The sequence below is a fragment of the Monodelphis domestica genome, chromosome 4 (assembly GCF_027887165.1).
Source record: "Monodelphis domestica isolate mMonDom1 chromosome 4, mMonDom1.pri, whole genome shotgun sequence".
NCBI lineage: Eukaryota > Metazoa > Chordata > Mammalia > Didelphimorphia > Didelphidae > Monodelphis > Monodelphis domestica.
This window is the reverse complement of record NC_077230.1, coordinates 279093695-279117051: the sequence shown is the minus strand read 5'-3', so window position 1 is coordinate 279117051 and position 23357 is coordinate 279093695. Positions and strand designations below refer to the sequence as shown.

Genomic DNA, 23357 nt, shown 5'->3' with positions numbered 1-23357 from the left:
TCCCTCTTCTCTCCCCACTCCCTCCACCCTCCGGCCCTGTGACCCCGCACTCCCGGAATTCTCTCCCCCAGTGCATCAGCTGGAAGCCCCAGCAGCCGCAGTCCCCACTCTCCTACCTGGATCCATTCATGTGGTCATATTCCCTCTTGACGTTGACCCTCACGGGCTGGTTGATCCACTCCTGCTGGGGTGGGAGGGGGTTGATTTTGTGGGGCTGGCCATAGTCGGGGTTGCCAGAGGCGGTCATGTCGTTCTTGGGGAGATGAGCCGCTCCAAATGTGGAGTCAAAGAGGGATTGGTCGTCACTCACCACCGACAGAGCCTCCTGGAAGACCACAAGAGGGGAGAGAAAAAGTTCATGAGTGTCATTAGGCAGTGAGCCATGAGGTGGCTTTTGTACTCTCAGTCTGAGCTGGCAGTGCCCTGGGGCTCTCTTCACCTGAAAATCCCCTCTGGGGGAATTGCAGATTGAATCACAGCCTTGGGCCACATTAACCCCTATGCAAAACTGTTGGGTTCTTTTTTTGGCTGCGCTGGACCCGGAGGGAAGTGGGTCCAGGCATTTGCTCACTTAGCCCGAGAGCACCATTATGATGCCGTATTTTTCACATCCCTTTGGAACAGAGTGAGGATGGAGGCTACCAGAGGAGCAGAGGAGCGGCAGATGTCATCTCTAGAGTCCCCTGTATGCCAGTGACATCAGAAATGAAAGGATTCCTGGTGCGGAGCAGGCACGGTCCTATATTAGGAAGCGTTTGATTTGGAGTCAGAGGACCTCCGTTCAAGTCCCAGTTTTATTCCTTACTGCCCATGTCCCCGTGGATGAGTCACTTACCCTCTATTGGCCTCTGGATTTTAGAGAAACAGTGTGGTACAGAGGTAAACGTTCTAGATTTGGAATCGGAGGACTTGGATTTGAATCTAGGATCTGCCACAAGCTATCTGGACAAATCAACTAATAATCTCTTTAGGCCTCAGTTCTTCATATATAAAACAAGGGGGTTGGCCTAGATTCTGGCTTCTCAGCTCCCTTCTAACTCCATATGTATTATCTTGTGAACTCCACTTGGAACCCCATCCCTAAAACCCAGATCCCAGATAGGCTGCTGTGTCTTAAAGGTCAGGCTGCTTTTTTTTTTCTTATGGGAAGGGAGTGATTATTGGGACCAAACTGGCCTGTTGATGATGATGATGATGATGGAGATGATGATGGAGATAATGATAGCTAGCATTTAAGGAGCTTTAAGGTTTGCAAAGTGCTTTACAAATATTGCCTTATTTTATCATCACAAGGATAAGGAAGTATTATTATATTTAATTATATTACTGTTTCATAGCTGGGGAAATTAAGGAAAATCAAAGCTAAGTGATTTGCTCAGAATCACTCAGCTAGTGTTTGCTGTAGAATGTGAACTCAGATCTTTCTGATTCTATGTCCAGCCCCACCTAGCTACCTCAAAGCCATTTCCTGAACTTGACCACCTCCTTCTTCTCCCTGTCTCTGCACAGGACCATCTCCCTCTCCTGAACATACTCCCTCCTCACTTCAGCCTCTTAGTGCTCTGAGATTTCTTCAGGACTCAGCTCAGGTGCCAACTTTCCTAATCTCTCCAACTATTAAAACTCTTTCTCTCCTCTGAATACATTGCATTCCATTATCTGGGCCCAATGTGGTAGGCTCTCAGGAGAATAAAACTCCAGGAGGGTGAGCTCTTCTGGTTGAGTCTGCTTCCTCAATGCCTGACACATAGCTTTGCCCACAGTAAGCACTTAATAAATGCTCAAGGAATTGAAGGGAGTGGTTTGAAATGTCTCTACTTTCTTGTATGGATGTATGAATGAAAACTACAAAAGGAGAGGAGAAATTGGAGATAGCAGAGGTAGAAGTCATTTCATTAGAATCCTCTGAACCCTCATTTCTTTGGGAAAGATGAAACAAAAACCATATTCTGGGCAGGAGTGGGTGAGAAGATGCCTAGACAAAGAGTTTGAGGCATTGTGTGGGTCGCTGATGGGCAAGAGATGACAAATGTGGTATTATGGTGATTCTGGGGAGAGACAAACTCTTGCTTAGTATATGGAAAGTTGGGTGCCATCTTTGACACATCCATTTAGTAGCTTTGTGACCATGGACAAATCAATTAATTTTCTATGACTTCAGTTTCCTTGTGTATAAAACAGAGATAATAATACAAGTACTGCCTACCTCACAAAGTTGTGAGATAATCATATATGTAAGCCATGGTATAAATATTGACTTCTAATTTTGCTACCAAAATCTATAGGACTATTTTTTATATTTAAAAAATTAATTAATTTGTGACATTAAAATACTCCATTAACTCCCAACTTCCTTCTCTTCCCCCCATTAGGGAAGGCATCATTGAACAAAAAGATAAATGTGTGTGTATGTATGTGTACACACAGTAGTAGTCTCTTGGTAATCGAGGATGATGATTGTCTTTGTGCGCTTTCATCTGTGATGTAGATGAGTGTGCACAAAAACACTTGTGCGTGAAGGAGACTTAAGTGGAAAAGTCGATGCACAGAGACAGTCCCACTCTCTCGGCCCTGGAAGCCTGGGTCCATTGGCACAAAAAATCGTTACACCTGGAGACTACTTCAGCTGCATTTCATGGCCACATACCCACACACAAACTATATCGTACTTTTTAATTCATCATTTCTTTCTATAGAGCTGGATATACACAAGTCATTCTTCAAATAATATTTCTGTTGCTATGTAAATTGTTCTCTTGGTTCTGATTGCTTCACTTTCATAATCTCATGTAGGTCTTTCTAGACAATCTTTTTTATGTTCTGATAAATATTATCATTGTTATTACATAAGATTCTCCAGTGTTCCTTAGCTATGTACATGAGAGGCAGCAGGTTAGGTGACAAAACATGTCACAGATAAAAAAAATCGTCAATTTTGAGGAGTTCTATGAGGTAAAGAGGAATGAAATGAGAAGAACCAAGAAAATAACTTATATAAATCAATACTGTAAGGACAAACAACTTTGTAAACAAAGCTAACTAGTAAGAAATATTGTCAACACAATGACTGTCCAATTCAGCATTCCAGAGGATTGATGATGAAACATGCTATTGACAAAGATGTAAAAGATTTAGGGTGCAGAAACATTTGCACACACAGACACACATGCATATTATGTAATATTATATACATATTTGTATATAGCCATTTAGAAAATTTATTTGCTTGACTATATTTGTTATAAGAATTCTCCCCATTTTTCCAATGGGGGGTGGGAGAAAGAGAAAAAGATTTTAATTCTTAAAAGAGATATGGTTGAGGTGCTGCAGATGTGGAATGTTGTGCTTTCAGATGAGGTCACCATATTGTTAGTTTTGCCTAATTGTTTTACTTTGTTACGAGAAACCTCTCATGGAGTGGGGTAATCTATAAATGTTTATAATGGAAAACAAAACACATCAATAAAACTATTTTTAAAAAGAAGAGATAATGGGATTTGTATGTGTTTATTACTCCTTTGCCCTTGAAATGCTATTAAATTGAGGTTAGATTCCCTTCAAAATGAGGAAAAGAAGCATTCATTCATTGTTTAATGCTTTCTACCTTTGTGGTCCTGGCCAAATCACGTATGCCTCTCTGAGCTTCAGTTTCCTCACCTGTAAAATGGAAAGGAGGAAACCCACAGTACCTCCTTTACTGGGTTGTTATGTGGATTGAATAAGATATTTTTCATAAAGTACTCCTTCAAACTTAAAACACTATATAAATGTTGGGTATTATTGTCATCTATTATTTGTTTTATTCATAAAAATGTATATTCTCTTAAACCACCATTAATTCCATTCACCAATTGATGGTAGTTTCCCCCCATTATGTAACAAACTAAAAAAAAATACAATATGTATGGATACTGATAAAGAACATCAAAGGACCTCTTAGTTTTGAATTTGTTCTATGGCTCTCATTTCACTCATCCCCTTTCTTTGAATATCTTCCTCTTCCCTAAAAAAAAGATTACAAATTCTGTTCCACTCTCTCTCTGCTGACCTCACTCCCAGTGCTGTACTTCATGCCAGCACGGCATCCTTGTTTCCAACAGGAAGGCTGTTCTCGTGTTGTTTCCGGCTGGGACCAAAGCAGGAAATACAGGAAATCACTCCAGGAAGTCTGCTTCTGGACCGAAAAGGCTTGGATATTATAGATAAGGCAAAGGGTGAAGGGTTTAAGGTTGAACTTCCAAAGTTACTACCACAACACCCAAGAGGCTTACTGTCTCCAACTGAGTGAATGTCTATAGTTTTGGGATGCAAAATGTCCTACTCTTGTTTTCTACTTGATGCCTTCATGGTTTGCTCTACAGAAAGCTGGTAGCTCCCTTGATCCTAGATGAAAAGTCCTATGGCCACTACCTTACAAAATAAACTTTGAGCTAATATGTGATGCAAAGATTTTACTATAAGCACTGGGAACTGGCTTCTTATTCCATGTCAGTATATTTGACAGATTGTAAGCTCCCAACGGGAAAGAATTGGTTTGATTCTGCTTTTATAGTGTTACATGCCTTTATAAATGTCTTTTTGGCGATTATAAAGATGAGCTTGCATCACAACTCCTTTGGACTAAGAGATTAAAAGCTGGGTATCTTTTGTGGGGAAAGGGACACTCAGTTTACACACTTTCTTTAGACATGATACACTTGGTATTTCATATATGTAATCTGGATCCTCGCAAAAGAGAATCAATGATTGAATATGAAAATTCACTCAAAGATTTTGGCCAGAAACAAAGAGACCTTCATTTATAAGCCATCTTCAGTGGTCAAAATATTGTGACAAAAAATACTCAGAATTTGATTCAAAACACAGGAAGTCTCTTGTAAAGTGCCCTTTCTTTCCAGTTCCTACTTCTGCCACAATTAACTCATGCCTGGATTATTGTAATAGACTTTTAGCTAACTTCATTGTCCACATTTTGCTGCCTGGCTTATCATCCAAAAGCATCACTCCATTGAAATAATTTTCCTACTCAAAGTTACTTTCACATTCTCTATATCTACCCTCACTATATCCCTGTTTCCCTATGGCATTACACATACCATTCCAAAACTTTATGTTATTGAACTCCAACCTACCTTTCTAGCCATATTTTTTACCTCCACCCCCTCCCCATTCTCAAGGAGCACCTTCTACTCTATTGGAGGCTGTTTATGTTATTCACCTGAAATGTTCCTTCTACCCATCCACAAAGCATTCCCTGAATATCCCAGTATTCTCCTTCTCCACTTAAAAAGTCGAAGATCACATTTCTTAGCCAACATCTATGTTCTTTCCTGTATTGTTTGTTTGCTCCTGTTTTGTCTTATTCCCACAACTAGATTATGTAAATGCTTTAATAACTGATTCTACGTTTACTAGTTTTGCAACAATACTGGATACATGGTAGAAGTATAATGAGAACATGTTGATTGTTTGTTATCTGGGTCATCTAAAAAAAATCCTGCAAGTATAGTCTTAGTATAAAATAGAGAAGTTCCTTCATAAAGATTCCCTGCTCCAGTTTCCCTTGAGGTCGATGGCTCTCCTAAAATCTATAAAATTTGGAGAAAATTGCTTCTTTAGTCCAGGAAGAAGGCAAATTTAAGCAACTTGCTCAATATCAGATATTTTATAACAATAGTAGATATTTCAGACCATTTAGAAATGACCCTATGGACAGGTAGGTGGTTCAGTGGATAGAGAGTCAGGCTTAGAGATGGGAGGTCTTGGGTTCAAATTTGACCTCAGATCCTTCCTAGCAGTGTGACCTTGAGCAAGTCAATTATCCCCTGTTCCCCAGTCCTTACTGTTATTCTTCCTTGGATCCAATACTTATTATTGATTTTAAGACAGAAGTAGGGGTTTAAAAAAAAAGAAATGACCCTGACATGAGAAAAGCATGACTAGTGGGCATGGGATCTCCCAGATCTTATGAAAGTTCAGCACTTGGCTCCCTCTTCTTAATACAGGGAGCCAACATAACTCAAGAAATAGACCTAGGTTTGGAATAGGATTCTGAAAAGTACCTTCCCTCAGCTTTCCTTTAAAGAATGAGTAGAGGTCAAGACTTGTGGGTTATTTACAGGACATTATATTCCACAAAATGACAGAATTCTAGAGTTAGAGAGATTTTGTAGGGTCATCTGGTCCAAAAACCCATCTTTAGGCAAGCAAAAGTCAAAAATATGGGAAATATATATATATATATATATATATATATATATATATATATATATAGAGAGAGAGAGAGAGAGAGAGAGAGAGAGAGAGAGAGAGAGAGATCTAGACCATCACCTGAGATCAGGCAAAAAGCAGAAGCAAAGAATGTGTTTATTATAAAAGAAAACTGTCTTTTGGGAGCCTTGTCTTCTGCCCTATTCTATATATTAAAACTTTGTGATAGTCAATGTTCTCTCTTCCTTTGCATTCTTTCATAAAATGATGGATGTTCTTCTTGCCAAAAACAGTCCCTTATTACTAGGCCCTCCTACAACCCAGAAGAATTGGAGTAAGCTGTTTCCTTAAATGGAAAAGAAGACAAATTTAAGCTTCTGCTCAATTTTGAATATTTTAAACTACCACTTGTAGAAACTTCCTCTAGAACCACTACTATCTCTTGTCTTCAGTATCTACTGATTCCTTCCCTACTGCTTACCAACATTCCCAGATGTCACCTATTAAAAAATCTTCTCTTGACCTTTCCATCCCCTCAAATGATCATCCTATATCTCCTCCTTTTCACTAACTCTAAGAGAAAACTCTCTAGACTCATTGCCACCATTTCCTCATTTCCCACTAACTTCTCAACCCCAAACTAGTTTCTGACCCCACTATTCAACTGAAACTGTTTTGCTAAAGTTACCATTGTTCTCTCAATTGATAAATTTTATGGTCTTTTTTTCAGTCCTCAGCTCTGCAATCTCTACAACATTTGATACAGCTGACCATTCTCTCCTCCTGACTACTCTGCTTTCCTTAGATTTCCAGACTGGGAAGAGGAGCACTCCATTAATTTCTTCTGATTCTCTTTCTTCCTGTCTGATGGCTACTTTGCCACATTTTTTATCCATGCTTTGTGCTCTGTCCTAGACTGTTTTCACTCCAAACTTTTGATTTGTGGTTTTATCTGTTCCCATGGATTCAGTTACTATTTCTATGCAAAGAACTGCTCTAGCTTTTTTTTTTTAACCCTTGCCTTCTGTTTTAGACTCAATACTAGATATCATTTCCAAGGCAGAAGAGAAATAAAGACTAGGCAATTGGAGTTAAGTGACTTGCCCAGGGTCACAGTTAGGAAACCTCTAAGGACACATTTGAACACAAGACCTCCTATTCCTAGGTTTGTTCCTCTGAGCCACATCCTTGCCCTAGGACTGCCAAATTTTATATCTAGTCCTAAATTTTCTTTTGAGCTATATCACCAAATACCTGTTGAACATTTCCACTTAAATATCTGTTAAGAATTTATGACAGTATATCCAAAATAATTAATTTTCTCTTTTTTATCTCATTATCTCTTAATGAAATAACTTATCCCTCTTTCAAATGATCCTATTTCTGTTAAGAGCTCCACACATTTACATAGCAGGTTGTTGTGGTACAATGGAAAGAGAACCAGCTTACCCATCTGTGTCCCTCTTTATCACCCTAACACTATATGCAACATAATAGCAGATCACCAAAGAAATAAAAGCAAATAGAGAATTCAGAAGGGCCTAAGATATGATACCTAGTCAGGTGCTATGAACACAATAGAGATTCACTATATAGCTGTTGAATGAATGTTCACAAGTCTTAAATAATTTTGTTAAACCTTCAATGCATCCCCGTTACTGGTTTATGGTGCTTTTAAAACAGGGTCCTAATTATTCCCCTCCTCTTTTTTCAGTTAACATTAATATTCATTGGCTGTACCCACTACAGATGGAGAAAGCAAACAGAAAGCTCATCTTTGATGATGGGATGAATGGGCTAAAATTTATAAGAATAAATTTAAGGTAGATAGCGTAAGGTCATGCCCTTAGGTTAAAAAACTCAAATGTCCAAGTATACTATAGACATGTCTAGAAGGCAAATCCTATAAAAAAGATCGGGAGAATGTAATTTCCATTCGAGTTAATAGCATAACATGATTGCCAAAAATAAGTTATGTGAATAGCATCAGGAGCAAAGTTACTTAAAGTTATTTCTGCTATGTTCTGTTCTCTAGATCACATCTGGAATACTGTAATCAGCTCTACCTACCATATTAGGCGGAACTATGCATGATAGTTTTTCTTACAATAGCCCTATCTCAGAACTTCAAAGTGGCATGGCGGTAATCCCTGAGTTCCTGAACACTATGAAAGGGAATAAAAGCTCTGACAGATTCTACCAAAATGGGGAGATTTTCCCCAAACGTTATCAGTGACAAACCATGCTTTTTGACTAAGGAATTGTCCACCAAAATGTTGGCTTGACTGAGATTATTAATTTGGAAGAGATCAAAATATGCTGTGGATTTGGACCCCCAAATGCCTATAATCCTATGAACCCTCTTTCACTACCACAGTGATTGCAGCAAAAACCACCTACAAAAATGAATTTGCCTATTGGCACGCTTAACCTTTTTTCTTGTGACCAGCACTAGCTGATATACTGCTGATAGAACTGAATAATTTCCATCTTTCTATTTTTCATATAATTGAAATAATATGCACGAAAATGTTGCCACTATATGGAAGGATACCTTCTTAGAGAGGTGAATAAAGGAATTAATGGAATTGGTTTCGTATATACCAAAAAGCAACAAAAAGCATCATTTCATTATACGTGGGAAACTCCCCATGTAGGACTTATGATGAGCACAAACTGAGAAAGCACCAAAAAGATAATTGTAGCTTATATGCTCAATAACTGGTGGTAGTAAAGGGTTAAGGAGAGCATACCAATGAAGGACTTTGAGTCCTCAAAGTGAGGCTTTGAGAAGTCAAGCTATGGCTTGTATATATGGCAGAGGAAGGAATTCAAAAGTTCTTTCCTAACCTCAAGTTTCATGCTCTTTCTTCTTCATGATAAAAAGAAATGAAGGCCACCCCCCACCCATATTATGGAATGTTCTTGGATCAGCAGCCTATTAAGTTAGTGCACACAAACTCTCTCTCTCTCTCTCTCTCTCTCTCTCTCTCTCTCTCTCTCTCTCTCTCTCTCTCTCTCTCTCTCTCTCTCCTCTCTCCTCTCTCTCTCTCTCTCTCTCTCCTCTCTCTCTCTCTCTCACTCCTCTCTCTCCCTCTCTCCTCTCTCTCCCTCTCTCTCCCTCTCTCTCCCTCTCTCTCCCTCTCTCTCCCTCTCTCTCCCTCTCTCTCTGTGTCTCTGTCTCTGTCTCTGTCTCTGTCTCTGTCTGTCTGTCTGTCTGTCTCTCTCTCTCTCTCTCTCTCTCTCTCTCTCTCTCTCTCTCTCTCTCTCTCTCTCTCTCGACCATAGCTTGGATATATGTGATAGGCAGTCAATGAGCTGGCTCAGGGTTGAAAAAGAAGATCATAGCTTTAGAGATAGAAATGTCCTAAGATCATCCAGCCCACAAATGAGGAAACTGTAACCCAGATAAATTCAGTGACTTGCCCAAGTTCAGAATCTGAACCCCAGTCCTCTGACTCCATACCCAATACTTTCCATCACACCATGCTCTGTGGCTCACTTTTGGGAAATTATGCAAACCTATGATCCCAAATTGTTTGCTGCCACAAAAGACCATCTCTTTACTATCATAGTTATCTTAGGCAGCTAGGTGGTATAATGGAGAGAATGTTAGACCTGGAGTCGGGAAGACTTGAGCTTGAATTTTGTTTCAGACACTTATTAGTGGTGTCACCTTGAGATAATCACCTTAGTTCCAATTTTTTGAGCTGTAAAAAAAGGAGGTAGGTAGCACCATGGCTAGAGCACAGGATTAAGAATCTGAAAGATATGAATTCAAATCCTATCCCCAACATTTACTAGTTCTGTGACCCTGGACAAGTTACTTAATCCTTGTCTGCCTTTGTTTCCTCATTTGTAAAATGAATTTAATAATAGCAATTATTCTCTAGAGCTGTTATAAAGATAAACTAGATAATATTTGTAAAATGCTTTGTAAACCTTTTTGTTATTGTTCAGTTGTTTTCAATTCTTTGTGAGTCCACTTGGGGTTTTCTTGGCAAAGATACTGAATGGTTTGCCATTTCCTTTTCCAGCTAATTTTACAGAAAAGGAACTGAGACAAATAGTGTTAAGTGACTTGCCAATGGTCACACATTGCCTGAGGTCAGATTTGAACTCAGGGAAATGAGTCTTCTTAACTCCAGGCCTATCCACTGTGCCACCATGTTGCCCCTTGCAAACCTTAATGTTAAATAAATGCTAGCTAGTAGTACTAGTTGTAGTTGCCATTGTCATCATAATAGTATTTACTGCCTGGGGTATCAGATGGAAAAATATGTATAAAGCTCCTTATAAAATCTTAAAGCACTATATATAAGTGTTAGCTATTGTGTCACACCTCAGCAGATCAGAGAATACTGCCAGCCGAAAGTATTCAAAATTACAAGAAACTCAAAAGGCAACGAACAGATTGATGATGGATATCAAGTAACTGGAGAAGGTTACAACAGCTACTTGCATGAAGGACTTTATCAAGGGCATGTCTGACTAATAATAATAATAAACAGGCCATGTAGTACAAATGGATCCCAAGTAGCTTATGAGGTGCTCAATTAAAGGCTCCTCTGCATTTCCCAAGTAATATATTCCCTTGCATATCATAGGTACTCAATACATGCTCATCTGTTTGGAAGAGGGATTCAATTTGCTGATGGCTACAAGTCACAAGGAGACAAATATTGCTAAATTTCTATGACTGTGAGAATTGGTTTTGCAACAAAGTACTTTGTTAGCTAATGAGTTCCCTGTTACTATGTCTTGAAAGAAAGGCTAGATGATTTTTTTCTTGGGATGTTACAAAAAGGATTCCTGGATGAGGTAGAAGGTTAGGCTGTTAACCCCATCTAGAGTATATAGTGAGCTGTTTGAGGCTTGGAAAGGTTAAGTGATGTGCCTATGGTCACACTGCTGGTATCAGAAGGAACTGGTTCTTGACTCTGAATCCAGCACTCTTTCCACTATAGCATGCTTATTCCATATAAATTATATGACTTCCAGTGCTGATTTTAAATTTGCTGGGTGATGACGGGGAAAGTAGAATTTTGGGCAATCCACAAGAAAAGCTATGTATTTCTTTCAAGAAGTGATTGAATCTTCACTTGCTTAGTAAAATCAGAGCTGGAAGGACAATCATTTTCATGGTGGAAATGTGTATAGAGAAAGGGAAGTAAGTCCAAAATTTACCCTCTTAGGAGGCATACTCCCTCTCAATGAAGAAAGAGTTCTAAAATCCTGAATAGGGAATGTCTCAGAAATGGAAAGATAGCACATTTCCCATAGGAAAATCCATTTATCTATAATTCTTCATCACACTCACCAGCCTTGAAGTCTTGAGAGAAGAGAAAATTGGCTTTGCTACAGGTCAAAGTTGCTGAGGACAACAGAACAGAAGGCAATGAAGCCAACAACCCATTCACTGCTCCTTCCTGATATTGGAGTTTTTTGTTTTTTGGGGTGTTTTTTTGTATAGAGAGGGCAAAAGAGGGTAGCACAGAGCTGAGACAACAAACCCAATGCTCTATTGATCCTTCAATTATCCAAAAGAAATGATCCATTGTGAGAATTATAGATGCTGCTTAGTTTCCCCTCGCCCATAGCAAGCTATTTGTCCAATTTACCATCTCATTAGTATCTCCAGCAGAGGGCAGGTGGGAGAAGTGACAGGATGAGAAATACATAAGATGTCCTAGACACAATCTTTCTTAACTATTTAGTTGCAAGGTAAGCAAGAGAAAGTAGAAAATATCAGTCAATAAGCAGATGTGTATTTAGCACCTGCCATGTGTGAGTCACTGGGCTAGGTCCTGTCTTATGGGGTGATTGAATTATATATATAATAGTTTCATAATTCAATTTAACCAACTCCTTGAGTCACTGCTGTGGGCAAAGAAGTGACACCATGCTAGGTGCTGTGGGAGATATGAAGGTTAATAAGAGCAGACCCCTGATCTTAAGGAGTTTACAGTCTAGCATAAGAGATGCCAGCCAACCAACATTTATTAAGCACCTGCTATGCACCAGGTACTGTGCTTTGCTATCCACAGAAATAAATATAAAGAGGTTTCTAGACCTGAAAGAGACCTTAATTCATCCAATTTGCTCATTTATAGATGAGGAAAATGAAGTCATGAAGGCTAAGTGATTTGTTCAACTATAACCTTGAATTTATATTATGTTATAAGTTTTGAAAGCATTTTGACATATATTATCTTATTTTAACCTCATGCTACCTGATGAGGAAGTAAGGAGAGGGGGTATTTTCATCTACACAAAGACCTATAAAACTGTACAAATGGAAGTGCTGTGAAATTTTGAATATAGTCAATGCAAATGTAATGCCTGTCTGAGATGAAAAGGTAATACTTGAGCTGATTTTTAAGAAATAGGTAGGGTTTTAATAGGTACAATCTCTCCTGGTTTGGAGAGATGGGAAAGTCGGATTAAAGGGAAAGTAAGTAGGTTAGTTTTGTCATAGAGTGAGGTATGTGAAGAGAAGCAGTGTGAGATGAGGCTAGAAACTAGGCAGAGGGTCTTGAATGCCACATTAAATACTTTTGGATTTATTTCCTTGGTAATAAAAAAAAGTACTGAAGGTTTGAGGGCAGTGGAAGGGCATATAAATACACATATATTAGAAAAATTAATTGGATACATTCAAAGAATGTATCCAGGCTGGACTAGAGTAAGAAAAGATTAGCAACTTGGAGAATGGTTTGAATGCCATTAAAGTCAAGGAAAGAAATAATAGGAGTCTGAGATGGGATGATGACAATATAAACAAAAGAAAAGCCAGAGTTCTTTATCTATGCCTTAATCTCCCAATTTATCTAATCTATGAGTAAGAAAGATGATGAACCCCCAAATATCCTTTATTGCATCTACTATTCCTAAAATGCAAGAATTGTGGTTGTGACTTACAATTGGAGAAGCTGAGGCTCATAAAAATTGACTTTCCAAAAGACTGGTAAGAAAGCATCACAGCCAAAACCAGGAACAAGATCTCTTGATGTCTACCAGGGAATTCTAACACAGCTCTAATTTCCAAAAATGTGGAAAAGGAGGGAGCTTGCAGATTCTAAATCTCTGAGCTTCTCTTTAATTCCTGACAAAATTCTAGAATGTTTTGTTAAAGGTATGGTTTGTGAATATTTATAAAGGGAATCAATCAGTAATCAGTAATGACAAGCTGACTCAGAGAAAGAGGACCAGGATGGTGAAAGGACAACAGATAAGACCATACAAAGAACTAGAAGTGTCTATAGAGTAGGCCAGTCAAGACTTAGGTAATATGGGATAGCCATCTTAAAGTAATTGTTGGCTTGTCACATGGGAGAAGGTTTTGATTTGTTTTGCTGGGCCCAGAAGGCAGAGATAAGAACAATGGGTGGAAGCTGTAGAGGCACTGATTTAGGCTTGTTGTTATTTAGTTGTTTTTTTCAGTCTCCAACTCTTTGTGAGCCTGTTTGGGGTTTTCTTGGCAAAGATACTGCAGTGGTTTGCCATTTCCTTTTCCAGTTCTTTTACAGATGAGGAAACTTAGTCTAACAGGGTTAAGTGACTTACCTAGGGTCACACAGCTAGAAAGTATCTAAGGTCAGATTTGAATTCCTGGAGATATCTCCCTGAATCCAAGCCCAAAGCTCTATCTACCAAGCTGCCCTGATTTAGGTTTGAGGTACAGAGGAGGGTGGAGTGGATTTTTAACAATTACATTGGTCTACAAGTAGAATGGACCACCTTAGAAGGTAGTAGTGTTCTCCAGTTGGAAGTCTGGATTCTTTTACTGTTATTCTATTTATAGATTAATTATAGGGGTGATATTTGTTCAAATACAGGCTGGATTGGATAACCTTTGAGGTCCTTTCTAACTCTGAGATTCTGTTATGTAGAAATCATCAATATTCCAAAGATCGATGATTTCTTCTGAGTAGGTACACCCTCTGTTGTCACAGACTGAAATCCATCATTTAGCAAGAGAGGAAAGAATTCAGGATCTTCCAGCCAACCTGGTCCTTGGATGATGGACATGTGATCCATCACTAGACTTATACCCAAAGCTCTTTTCCAGCCTAGAAAGACATATCAGAACTTTGGCACAGTCTTCAAAAATACATAGTTACCCCTCTGCCCTCTAAATAATTGTAGAAAAGTGCATTACTGGAGATGGGTTAGGAAAAAGTTCCCAGTTTATTTCTAGGCTTTAAAACCAGGGCTGGCCAGATTTTTGATCAATGGAAAAGAATAATTTTAACTTTTGCTTCCTCTGTTGCTGAAGTGCAGCTGTATAGCTAACCCTATCATTGAGCTCAGAGTCCCCGACAGATTTCTAAACACAATTAATTCAACATTTTTTCCCCAGGTCACTTAAATCTTAACTTGGAGAGAGGGGCTTCTGCATTGGATAATCTTGTGAGAGGCAGCCAGCTGAGTTCCTGGAAGATGCAATCAGAATTCCTTGCAGATGAAAGTGCTTTATTTAATGGGGTTTAATAAATTAAGGGGAAGAGCATGAATGAGTTTAGAGAAGAGGGTCTCAGAACACCATAAAAACTGGAGAGAGACATGTGATGTAACAGAATCCAGAGCTATAACCCTTTTACTAATCACAGGTCTCCTATTAGGCTTTTCTCCAGGTCTCCCATGGGTATTTACCTTGGTTGTTGACTTTGAGTTTTCACAGTCACTTTTCTGACCATAACCACATTTAAAGGGCATCTCTAAAGATCAAAGTTGAATTCTCCTCCTACAGAGTGACTTTACTAACAAAAAAAAAAAAGAAGAAGAAGTAGCTGAATATGGAAACTAACAGGCCAGGGCTGAAAGGTTAGCCTGAACCCCCAGAGGGGGAAACTTTACAGTGTGTTTCACTTTCTCTTTTCTTATATTCTGGAAACCATTCTTCAAGCTCCCTTTTCTCAGGGAATGTGGAGGTAATCATAATAACTAACATTTATATAATGCTTATTATTTACCAGGTATTATCCTAAACACTTTATAATTATTAGCTCATTTAAACCTCACAACTCAAAGAAGTAACTACTTCTATCTCTAATTTACAGATGAGGAAACTGAGACAAATAGGTTAAATGACTTGCCTAGGAGCACACAGCTAGTAAGCATCTGAAGCCAAATTTGAACTCAGATCTTCCTGTCTCCAGACCTGGTACCACCTAGCTTCGAGGAGGAAGAGGGCAGGAAGGAGCAAAGTTCTGTCATACAGATTTCTTTACCTTCTCACATTAGGAACCAGCTCTTTTCCTCATCCTAACAACCTTCTAGGTAGATGTTTCAAGTATTACTGGAGAAGAAGATAATAATGTAGTTGTATTAGCGGTCTCTCATGCTGGGAATATACTCTCTTCTCACCTCCATCTTTACTTCTTAGAATCCCCAGATTCTTTTAAGGTTCAGTTGAAACATTATCTTCTATACAAGGTCTTTTGGAATCAACTGCTAGTGCTTGCCACCAAAATTGCTATCATCCATCTATCTATCTATCTATCTATCTATCTATCTATCTATCTATCTATCTGTCTGTCTGTCTTTCCATTTGTCCATCCATCCATCTACACACATGTACTATATATACATACACATATATGCATATTGATATATGACTATATCAGTAACATTAATTCTTATATTAGTTATATATTAATGATACATTCATATTAACTAGTTCACAAATAATACAGTCACATTTATTAATGTTATATATCATAATATATGATGGTTGCATTATTTTATATGACTAATTGTATTATTTTATAATTTTATAATTTACCTGAACACATTCATATATAAATGCCTTGAGAACAGGGGATGGTTTTACTTTTGTCTTTGTGTCCCTAGCACCTAACAAAATACCTGGTATATAAAAAGTGCTCATTAAATACTTATTGATTAATGGCATTGTTACCTTTTCCATGAAATGGACGCCATCATAAAAATAATGACCCATACTTATTGAGTCTTGTAAAGTTTATAACCAATGCTGTGAGATTTGGAGTGAAAGGATTATGAACCTCATTTCACAAATAAAGAAATGGGGGCTCAAAGAGATGAATTGACTTGCCTAAGGTCACACAACTAAGAAGTACTGGAGCTGGATGCAAACCCAGATCTCTGGGTTCCAAATTCATTTGCCTAAACTCTCACCTCCTTGGGGAAGTTAGAACAAATGGTAATGCCTTGTGCTATTGAAATGGCATGATTATTGACTTCATAACCTTGAAACAAGAGAAAAAAGTATTTAAAATGGAGAGAACAAACAGTCCTCATTTGCTAAATTCCTTGAAAAATGTCTGCATTATACATTTATATATATTTATGTATACATACATATATATGCATCTTAAATGTAGTTTTAAATTTTAACAGCTTAAACAGCACTGCCTTTTATATCACCCTGTATATGTAAACGTACATATCTAGTTGTGTAAACACACATAAGTGTGGCTATAGCTGTTAACATAGACATGTTTTAGATATCTATATAGATATAGATTAGATACAGTAGGACCTCACTTTACATGACCAATATGTTTCAAGACCCTAAGGCATAAGTTGAAAATGGCTTATAACAGTGACCTTTCCAGTATTTAGTAAGTATTCCTTATAAGACTATCCCTAGGTACTTTATGACTTTTCTTAGACTTATCAGAACTACCAACATCACTGCTCTTATACTTTGGAGCCATAATGAATACTTAAATATTATTAATGAAACAAAGAGAAGCACTTCTCTGGTGAGGACATTATTTGTTACAAGCAAGAACTCTGGACAAAGACTGATGTAGGAGTTACTATTTGGTGCGAAACAGTATAATGACTCACACACTAGCACTTCTCAGAGTGGCAATGAGCATGACTGGGCAAAATGATGTTAGAAAATGGTGCAGATTTAGTTTGTAATTAAAAATTATTTTACATATTTTTCTAATTTTATTTTTTATTGCCAATCTGAATTTTCCTGTGTTGAATTTGTATAAAATGCATGTTTATACTACTTTATAGCTATATGGACAGAAATAAACATATAGACATCAAATAGATATAGATGTAGACACGGACATGGATGAGATATAGAAGTAGATATCGATATAGACATAGATTAGATATATATTGAAATGTATAGACATAGATACATATAGACATAGATTATAGATATAGCTTAGATATATAATTTCTCTCTTCCAGTAAACTGATTGACTAATACTTTTCTTGAGTCAAGTAACTAATTGCCAAGCAAGCATACTCATCACACTAATGCTATGTGAGGACCAATGAGAGTCAAGATTGTTGAGGCTTGAACTTGCAGATCTTTCTCATCTTCTATCAGTCTGTGACCTTTTTGCTTCAAAGGTGGGTTTTCAGGGTAATTTAGGGAGTTTAGAAGTAGAAGTAGGATATTGAAAGAAGTACATAATAATTTATTATACATATTTCTTCCACTTGGGTCTGCTGTAACAAAAGGCATAGACTGCAGCTCAGAGCTTTAATTGTTTGTTTATTCATGGAGCATCCTGTCTCAGAAACAAAACCTGGTACCATGAGCCTGTTTCACTACAGTGAAACTTCAAGACTCTGTATCATGCCTCTGAGATTTTTGGATTAAGCTTTGTTAAATTATTTCTAACATTCCCACTCATTCCCTGACCCTCCCAACCTCATTGCTCTGGCCAATGATCATTGCATAGTTGAATCTGAACAGCCAAACCACTGACCATTCCCCCCACTCTCCCACCCCCATGCACTCTGGGGCCTGTTCTCAAAGGCAATGATCTTATCTGGCAATTTCCTCCTCTGACACAGTTTCCATGGCAACTTGTGCCCTCATAATCACAGGAAGCCCATGAGGAAACATACACAGGGCGGCTCCTTCAATCCAATCATTCCAGCAGTGAGCCAGGGAGCACCCTTTCAATAGAATGGCCTTCCACAAACAGAGCCAGCCTGAGAGCAAGTGGATTCCACCTGCCCACAGGACAGAAGATTCCACTTTGCCACAGGCATGCCTGTCAACAGCCATATTGAATGGCATTTAAACTCAATGGACAAGCAGGGGTAGAAGCCATGAGACTACAGATTATTTTTAACACTAGGACCTGGAATGAGGGTAAAAACAAATTTCCACTCATTGCCCCAGCTCTAATAGATAATTCCTTTCCATTAATTAGGCTTAGGAATTGGACTCAATGATTTCTCCAGGACAAGTAATGGACCCATTTGAACCTGGAGACAGTGGTCTGGGAAAATACTCTATTTCTACCTATCTCATCAGAAAAAAAAATCTTTCCATGGTAGGTGGTTGACTCTTTTATAACCAAAGGTTATATATAAATTTTTTTCAGTAGTTGGAATTATCTCAGGGTTGGAAATATGGAAATACAGAAAAAGCAGATACTTAAAATATCAAGTCCTTCTGAAGCCCTTGTTGAATGTCTCTGTTTAACTCATTTTATTTATTTTATTCTTCTCACAATTTCCTGTTCCATATCTCTCCCCTTCTTCATCCTCTTCCCTTCCCTTATTTCCCTTTCCTCTCTTGTCATGTTCTTTTTCTGTTTTCCTCTCTTCCTTATTTCCGTTTCTTTTCTCTTTCTCTCCCTCCACAATTTGATTCATTTTATTTTCCATTATTTTTTTCTTTTGGATACCATGTATATTAACTCTCTTGTGTTTTATGTTCATTGTTTCCTCCATAGCAACAAACACAGTGATATTCACATAGAAGCTAAACCAGAAATTCAAAAAGGATAATTACAACTCAACGTATTCATGCATACAAAATCCACATGCAGATAGCAATAAAGTAGATGTCAAGAAAACATGAATCCCATGCTTGTCTCTGCCACTAACTAGCTTTATGACCCTGGGGAAGTCACTAAACTCCTCTGGTTTCTTTATTTTCACAATCATTGAGTTGTATTAGATCTCAGAGGTCTCTGTGAACTATCATTCTGTGTTTTTAAGCTATCTCAAAATGCATTTCCCAAATGTCCTCTGACAAGCACATTTTGTCAATGTCCCTTCCAACTTTAAAACTGTATGGCTATGATTAAGCTTCAGAGTTTTTGAATCTCTCCAGTTTAAGTCATCCTTCCTTATTCCAACATAATGATACTGTTACTCCTTGATGCACCTTCTACTAGGGAGGTAGAAAGGAGCCAAAGACAGTCCTAGTCTGAGAAGAAGAAAGCCGGGCATTGATATTTCTTTGAGGAGGCCCCCACCATCATCTCCTTGAAGCTTGGACTCCATCTCCGGTCCCCAACTGGTCTCCCAGTTGGCAGTGACACTCAAAGAGGCCGCCCCACTGGGTTGGCCTATGTCCCTGTTTGACTTCAGTGCCAAACCCAAGTCGTCTGGCACTGTGGCAAGCCCTGTCTCTCTGCATAAGCCTATAGAAAAAGCAGATACTTTGTGAACAAGTCCTGCTTTGGACTTCCAATGAAAACATCTCAGCAGGATTATGTGGAGATATTTTCTTTGTCAATCTCAGGCAAGATATTTGAACAGGAAAACCCAGCTGAAACCACTGAACCTTCCCAGGGGCTTTGGAGTGATTTGGTTACTTTACAAAGGGCATTTAGTTTTTCGTCTTGGAGGCTCCTGCAGGTATGAGGCTAACTCAATAGGAAGCATGTTTGCCTTTAAAACTCAAGGTCATGGGTTCATTCACTGGCAGGGAGACTTGATCTCTGCTACACCAAGAAATATTGGTAAAAGAGGGGCTAACTTGCCTAAGAAGAGATGGGTCTGAAGAGATGCCCAACACGTTACTAAGAAACTTTCCAAGCCTCCATTTTCCAATTCCTTGTATTTTATCCATCTGCTTCAGGTTCTATTCTCCAAAGTAAAAAGATTATTTGCTCCTTCAGCCTCTCTTCTCTTCATGGTTGAGATCTATTGCATTCATAATGCATTTGGTAATTGATAAGAGAACCTGGATTTTCAAAGCCAATTCTATTCACCCTCAGAGAAGATTGTAGGAGTCAAATGCCAACAAAGGAACCTTGTGGTCATCTTGCTTCTTCTAGACTAAACCAAGAAAGGTTTATGGTTTAACCTCAACTCTGTAGGCACTCACCATATATTATCTTAAAGGACTTTGGGTAAGAATAATAAAAGTAAACTCTGAACCCATAATAGCCTCATATGGATAGAGATTTGCATAATCATAAGTGTGAAGATCAAAATTCTCTAGCAAAAAAAAAAGTTTCCTTCAGCACTGTGTAGTAGGTACACAGCTCTGAGTCAAGAGAGACCAGGGTTTGAATTTCACCTCTGACCTAAGTTTTGGTTTGGTTTGGTTTTAACTTAAGTTCCCTGAGTTTCAGTTTCTTCATCTGTAAATGGGGAAAATAATATCAATAGGACTTACCTCACAAGTTTGTTTTGAAGATCAAAGGAGTTAATGAATGTACAATATTTTTTAACACTTAAGGTGATACATAAATGTCAGCTTTTAATACACTTTAAAAGAGACACTCCAATGGAAGAAATAGGAGTCACTAAAAATTATCTTTATATTGTGTGTATTAGTAAACTAATTAATGCTAGAATAGCCTAGGATTGAGAAAAAATCAGCTTTAATTTAAAATCTGAGAATAATCAGTAGGATGATAGGAAATCTTGGAATTTTCAGTGTAGAGGAAATTATTTAGATAATAATCATTTTAAAAAGAACGGTCTAAAATTTTTTTGCCAGTAGTTGAATCTTTATATTATGGTTCAAATATTTAAAAATCACCACAATATTAAGCTGGAGATGAGTATTTTAAAAAAAATTCTTAAATTTAATGACTGAATCCTAAAAAAAGAAATATCTTCTTCCTAAATCACATATTAATTTTTTTAATTGAATAAATTTTCACATACTGAGAAGGAAAAAAAAAACTGGAGTTTGATCCAGTCTCAATGCTGTTTATTGGCAGTTATTTTGATAGTTATTTTAACCTGTTTGTCCAAGAATGCAAAGACTGATATTTTAAAATCATACTTTCTGTCCCCTGTGACCAGAAGAATGTGTGACAATATCTCTAGGACCTAGTCTACATATGTAATTAATATGCTCAGTTGTATTCAACTGGAGTCAGTAGAACTAAGAGAGTCATGATCTCATTGTTTACAACTATATACTAATTATGATATAGGTGAAGTATGCTTGCAGTAGGACCCTTAGAATTTGTCTCTTTGAAAGACTGAGTCAAAATTAGCTTCTAGATAGTTTAGAAGAATTATTCTAGTTGTCCCATGAACCTCTTCTTGGCCAATATTCCCTGACTTTGATCCTTAAAGATGGCTCCTCTAGTTCAGTACTTCTGTGTAGTTACAACCTAAGTGTGTGGAGGAGGGATAAAGACGCAGACTCTATGGTGTGTGTGTGTGTGTGTGTGTGTGTGTGTGTGTGTGTGTGTGTGTATTGGGGGAAGGGTGAGGTAGAGGGATGTAAGTCTTCTTCTCCATGGACATCATGCTATAGCCAGAAGTTTCAGGGATGAGCCTGTAGTCATAAACAGCCATGAAGTAAAGGTAGTCAAGATTCTCTGAGAAAATGGTTTCATCCAATCTGTCTTGGAATAGGTCCAAGAGGGCCATATTCAGTAAAAAGTTCATTGGGTGTACCTTTCAGTCGCATACTTATTATTTGAATAACACACTTTGCATTTTGCTTTCCTGAAGTGGGTGGTACAGAAAATTTCTCAACAAGTAAACAAGGCAAGTCAAGAAGCACTTATATGAAGCATTATGATCCTGGCCAAGTTATTTAACCCCTCAGTGTCTGAATGACTGCTTCACTAAAGTAGAAATGATGACATCTATCTTGGGGCAGAGTTATCTCAGGCTTGCTGTAAAGATTCAACTAGATGACTTTCCAAAATGCTTTGAAAACCATTGTGTCTGTAAATGCAAAATACTCTCTCCCTTCCCCTTCTCTCTCTCTCTCTCTCTCTCTCTCTCTCTCTCTCTCTATATATATATATATATATATATATATATATACACACACACACATATATATATACACACACACATATATATATACACACACACACATATTTATGACATAAACACATTAAATTTCCTACACTCCGCCCTATTAGAGACATTTCTTTTGGCTATACTGCAAAGCCATAGGACATGCAGTGAAGAAAACTCTAACTGTATGTAAGGGCAGGAACAAGTCATACAAGTAGAATGCAGTGATCTTAGTGGGAAAGTGGCTGAGGAACCAGGAAGGGTAACACATCTTTGACTTTCAATGTCATAAGGAACTTCCCTGATCCCCTATAGCCAGAACTTTAGTTAAATATATCATCACCTAAAAACCTACTAAAATGTCTTGAACAACAACAACAAAAAGAGACAAGTCATATTCTTAGACCCTCAGACTAAGTTACTTGCAGAGAATAAGCTGGGCAAACAGAAAGGTATAGTACCTCTTTTGGAACACCAGAGAACCGTTCTAGTTCCTTGTTTTGAGTTCATTCCTTTGCCAAGCACCCTATATTGGCAAGTATTCTCAGCAATCTAAAATAAAAAATAAGGCTCAACAGCAAAGCCTCCTTGAGTCAGACTAATAGCTCAGAAAGCCTATCTGAAGTAGTGACCCGTTTACGTTTGTCAAGAATTTCTAAATCAATGAAGTTTAGAACTTTAAACTATCTATATAATCTTCAGTTTATGGCTATCAAATTCTCCCTGGAGTAGCAGTCTTAATGGACCTGCTTTAATGAAAAGATAAAACTCATCCACAACATCCACCTGCCTATAAACAAGAGACAAAATTCTTTAAAGACAAATTATTCTTTTAAGTAGTGTCTGTGCCATTAACTGGCTTAGTCAATTCTTTTAGGAGACAGTAAAGGTATATTTCTGCCTTGATAAGGTCCAAATGCTACAGGTTTGGGGTCTAAATTAATGATGCTTTATTGTATTTAAAATTGTAAAGAATCCATTGGCATGACTAAATGTTAAATCATCATCAGGAGAGGAGCAACATGAACCAACTGAAGCCTACTGCTTGGCCTCTGCAGGATCACTCTGCTGAGAGACTGAGCCTTCTTCCTTTTTTTCTTCTTCTTCTGGTTAACAACATTTACATGAAAACAGGATCTTCGCTGCTGCACATTCTCCAC

At 38.0% G+C, this 23357-nt stretch overlaps 1 protein-coding gene and 1 long non-coding RNA gene across 9 annotated transcripts in view; one reads left to right on the top strand and one right to left on the bottom strand.

Annotated features, from left to right (window-relative positions):
• The window catches only part of FLI1 (Fli-1 proto-oncogene, ETS transcription factor), a 170393-nt gene that overhangs the window by 79289 nt on the left and 67747 nt on the right, over positions 1 to 23357 (bottom strand). For all 8 annotated transcript variants that reach the window (XM_007495111.2, XM_007495112.3, XM_007495115.3 and 5 more), the window contains one exon: positions 117 to 325. In XM_007495111.2, coding sequence (XP_007495173.1) covers positions 117 to 325 — 209 coding nt within the window. The remainder of the gene's footprint in view (positions 1 to 116; positions 326 to 23357) is intronic.
• On the top strand, positions 17767 to 19043 carry LOC103106777 (uncharacterized). The gene is made up of 2 exons (XR_468027.2): positions 17767 to 18515; positions 18921 to 19043. It is a non-coding gene; the product is annotated as an uncharacterized LOC103106777 (long non-coding RNA).